The following is a 3,667-nucleotide window of genomic DNA, read 5'->3' as shown; positions in this document are numbered from 1 at the left end:
CGTAAATGAGATAAAAAGAGGACTTCCCACAGACTTGGTTTTATGATGCATGAAGAAGTGGAGCTGTAACTCTTCTTCTAGCTGAAACCTTATAAAGGTTCTGTTTGATTACCTTTCACATTATTATTTTAGTGTCAAAGGGAAGAGTTTTTCCACACACCGGCTCGGCCATTAACAGTGCCTGGTTAACCATGAGGAAAACTGGAGTCAGTGGAGTAAATAACATAACTAAACCCACCTATCTTTAGTGTACTATCTGCAGAAATAAAAACATTCCAGTAAATACTTCTGCCAACCCTTTCTGCTGTCGAGCACCAATAAATCTTGCTAAAGACTCCTAGAGAAAAGCTGTTTATTACTTTCTTTTACATCTTTTGACATTTGAGTTCAAGTAAATGATCACTGGGAGGTGTACCCGGTCTTCTTGACCTCCAAGCGAGGAAAAAAACAAAACAAAACAGATTTTCCAAACGGTTAAATGCTATTGTTTTTGTCTAGCAGCACGGGAATTGCATTCTGTACGCTTTTTGACAAGTAAGTGACAAGGAACCTCATTTCTTCAACAGTGTCTTGAAAGCGTCAAGGCATGTCAATGGCGCTTACGCCAGCTTGTGAACAATACAGATAAGGGTAAAGAGACTCAACGAGGCACACTTCACTGTAAAGGGTAATGAAGTATAAACCAAAGCATCAGGATGAAGAGAACACATAGCAACTGTCTGTAAGGCTATAGGTAGATTTTATAGGCTCATACTGTGGATTTCATGCACACCAACAAATGTTCCTGAGCATTCAGTGTCAACTACCTGTCACATTGCTTCTAGATAAGTGCATTCACATTCACCACTGCTTCTTACTGCAAGAAAGGCCCAAACGGTGCACATGCTTTTGGATTGCTGTACTAAATGCATTCAGTGCTCCATGTGACACTACAGTTGGTGCAGACAGGACTGAAATTGCATCACATCTCCAATATCTAAACTTTAAGGCTTCTTTAGGAGACTTTCTGCTGTAGCAATTAAAGGATACATATAAACCCATCTATGATGCACTCTGATGTTTTTACAAATCTATATATTGTTTTCTTTGATTACACATAAATAGAGATAAACTATTCACTAAAAGTGGTTATAATAGAAATAAATACAAAATCTGAGCAGTATACTTCATGTGCGGAATAGAAATGTAGAAAACTGAAATGTACATCAGAAAAATACATTAGTTGAACTCCAATTAAAATATTTATTTTCCCATTAGTGGACATAAATATAGCTTTATATACTTTTTTCCAAAATATGTGTTTTAGCATAAATAAAAGTGTAGTACTGGAACATAAAGTGTCTTTGCAAGAGTCAATGCTAAGGTCCATCAGCGGCACCCACAGCCTTCCACCACCATGTCCTGATAGTTTTTCAGGATCACTCGCTCATACTCATCCAGGTAGAGCAGAGACACGGGGCTCAAGTCTGTGGGCACGCAGCAGGCCTTGGGAATATTGCTGTTCACCGAGTTGACCAGCGTCTGTACTATAGCGTGGTTGGTGGAGTTGAGGTGGTCCGCTAGAGGGAAAGGGCACTCTCCTTGGCAGTAAAAGGCATGGTAACCTGGAGGGGCCACTATCCAGTCATTCCAGCCCACGTCGCTGAAGTCCACGTAGAGGGAGTGCCTCCTGCAGTTTGCTTTGTGCTTCTTCTTGGGCTTGCTTGTCCGTGCTTGCCGTTTCTGCCGAGTGTGGAGCACATGTCCTTTGCCGTCGTGGCTATAGGTCACCAGCAGCGGCCTCATCTGTGGCCACGAGTCCTCGCTGTCATGCAGCGATCTGCTGACTCGGACATGTTTCTTGTAGTCCCTGTCCGCACTGCTTGGGTGAACCACCTCCACCACAAAGCCGCGGTTGGCGTGGCCCTCTGCGGTCCACCGCAAGACGGCCGGACTTACGTCAAAGCTCTCCCACTTGCTCAGGCTGTGCTGAACCAGCCTGGTGTCTAGGAGTCTTGTGATGGGCTCTTTAAAAGAAAGCCCAGGCTTCATGATCTCATGGATGTTAATGCGGTGGTACCCCAAGCTGCTATTGTTGCTGCTGCTGTTGGCGGCCGTCGTGACCTGCTCCCTGTAAATCCTCAGCTCGGCTGATGTGACAAACTCCTCTCTGGGGATGGAGCTCAGATTAAAGAGGAACCTTTGAGTCGTCTTGGCGCTGTGACTTGACAGCTCCTCTGTAGATTCTGAAAGAGATGAAAATACACTTAGAGTATACCTCTATATCCAGAGAAGCACGATACCTACTTGTTTGTGGTTGACTTTTGCCTGTATTGGTGGTCTGACTGAAATAAAACAAGGCTTGTCTGAAGTTAGCTTTATGTAAACCGAGTGGTTCATGTAATGCACTGAATCACAGGGTCTCTGAATCCTTGCCAGCTGCAATACATTCCACACTGTGTTTACAGTTACTGAGAAAGTGTGACCTCTTGCTGGTGACACTGTGTTCATTAGGACCCAGATGTGCCTAAATTCAAAACGTTTCTAGGGCGATAAATGTTCATTTTGTCCATATTCACTGTTCCTAATGACCATCTCAAAACCTTTTACTTTCATTCAAAGGCCTAAAGCAACTATACTGATGAGCTGCTAGCTAATAAAGATTAGCTAGAACAACAAGCATGAATGATTAGAAGCAGAACGGTTCTGTTTGTGGCTGCAAGTAGGAATTTGCTGTCCATGTCACTGTTGGCGTTGGTGGCTACACCTGTTACTTATTTTCATGAGGACACTGCCATTGCACAAACATCTCCGTCAACGTCTCAATAAGAGCCCGCGTGATCAATTCCCCAGTACCCAATTCCAAAGACAGAACTTCTGTTAGTTCTAAACGTCTATTAGTTGCAGCAGACGGCTTACCATCATGGTGGAAGCTCCTTATGGTATTAGCGCGGCTGGCAGACTTCTCAGACTCCCTCCCGAGAGAGCGCTTGCCTGCGCCGTGCTTGGGCTCCGCGTTGGCCGAGTACGCCGCGAACAGGTCCAGCATGTAGCGCGGCACCACGGCGGACCTGCTCGGGCTGGGCCTCTGCTTGAGCCCGAACAGGCTAAGGAGTCGCGCTTCGAAGGTGCTGAGGGTGTCCTGGGACAGCGGCGCCGCGTACTTTCTACGGCCCTGCTCGGGGACGAGCCCCGCGGAGCCTCCGAGGCGCGCGTGAGCGAGCAGCAGCAGCAGCAGCAGCAGCGGCAGCGAGCGCAGCGCGGCGGAGCGCATGGTCACCCACCGGCCGCCCGCCTGGACGAGACCCTGGCCGATCCTCTATCACACGGCCACTGGCCAACGCGCGCTTCCACGTCCCCTTTTCCACTCTGCCATGTCGGTCACTGTCTGTCCCCCCCCTTTCCCCCCCAAAGGCGTCTAAAGATGAAGCGTCCGCCGATCAGTCATGCCTGAGCTCCGCTTCTGCTGGAAGTTCTAAAGCAAACGTGAAGGTGGCGAACGAGGAGAAGCGCGAGCCTGTCATAGTCTCTTCACTTGAAGGGAGTAAAGGGAGAAGCGCGACTAAACGTCTCGAAGACGTCACACCTTTCTGTCCATCAGTAAAAGGAAAACCGGGTCTCCAGTGAAACATCCATCTAGATGAAGGACGTCGCGCGCTGGACGTCCACGAGAAACCGTCTCAAACTA

At 47.5% G+C, this 3,667-nt stretch overlaps 1 protein-coding gene across 1 annotated transcript in view; it reads right to left on the bottom strand.

Annotated features, from left to right (window-relative positions):
• Positions 1-335: 335 nt before the first annotated feature.
• bmp2a (bone morphogenetic protein 2a) overlaps positions 336-3,667 on the bottom strand; it is a 3,860-nt gene continuing 528 nt past the window's right edge. The window contains exons 1-2 of the mRNA XM_017686957.2: positions 2,899-3,667; positions 336-2,225 (exon numbers count right to left, since the gene is read on the bottom strand). The exon at positions 2,899-3,667 is cut by the window's right edge and continues 528 nt beyond it. Of these exons, the coding sequence (XP_017542446.1) occupies positions 1,369-2,225; positions 2,899-3,253 (1,212 nt within the window). The 5' untranslated portion in view covers positions 3,254-3,667 and the 3' untranslated portion in view covers positions 336-1,368. The remainder of the gene's footprint in view (positions 2,226-2,898) is intronic.

The sequence above is a fragment of the Pygocentrus nattereri genome, chromosome 10, assembly GCF_015220715.1.
Source record: "Pygocentrus nattereri isolate fPygNat1 chromosome 10, fPygNat1.pri, whole genome shotgun sequence".
Classification (NCBI taxonomy): Eukaryota; Metazoa; Chordata; class Actinopteri; order Characiformes; family Serrasalmidae; genus Pygocentrus; species Pygocentrus nattereri.
This window is presented reverse-complemented; position numbering and strand designations above follow the sequence as displayed.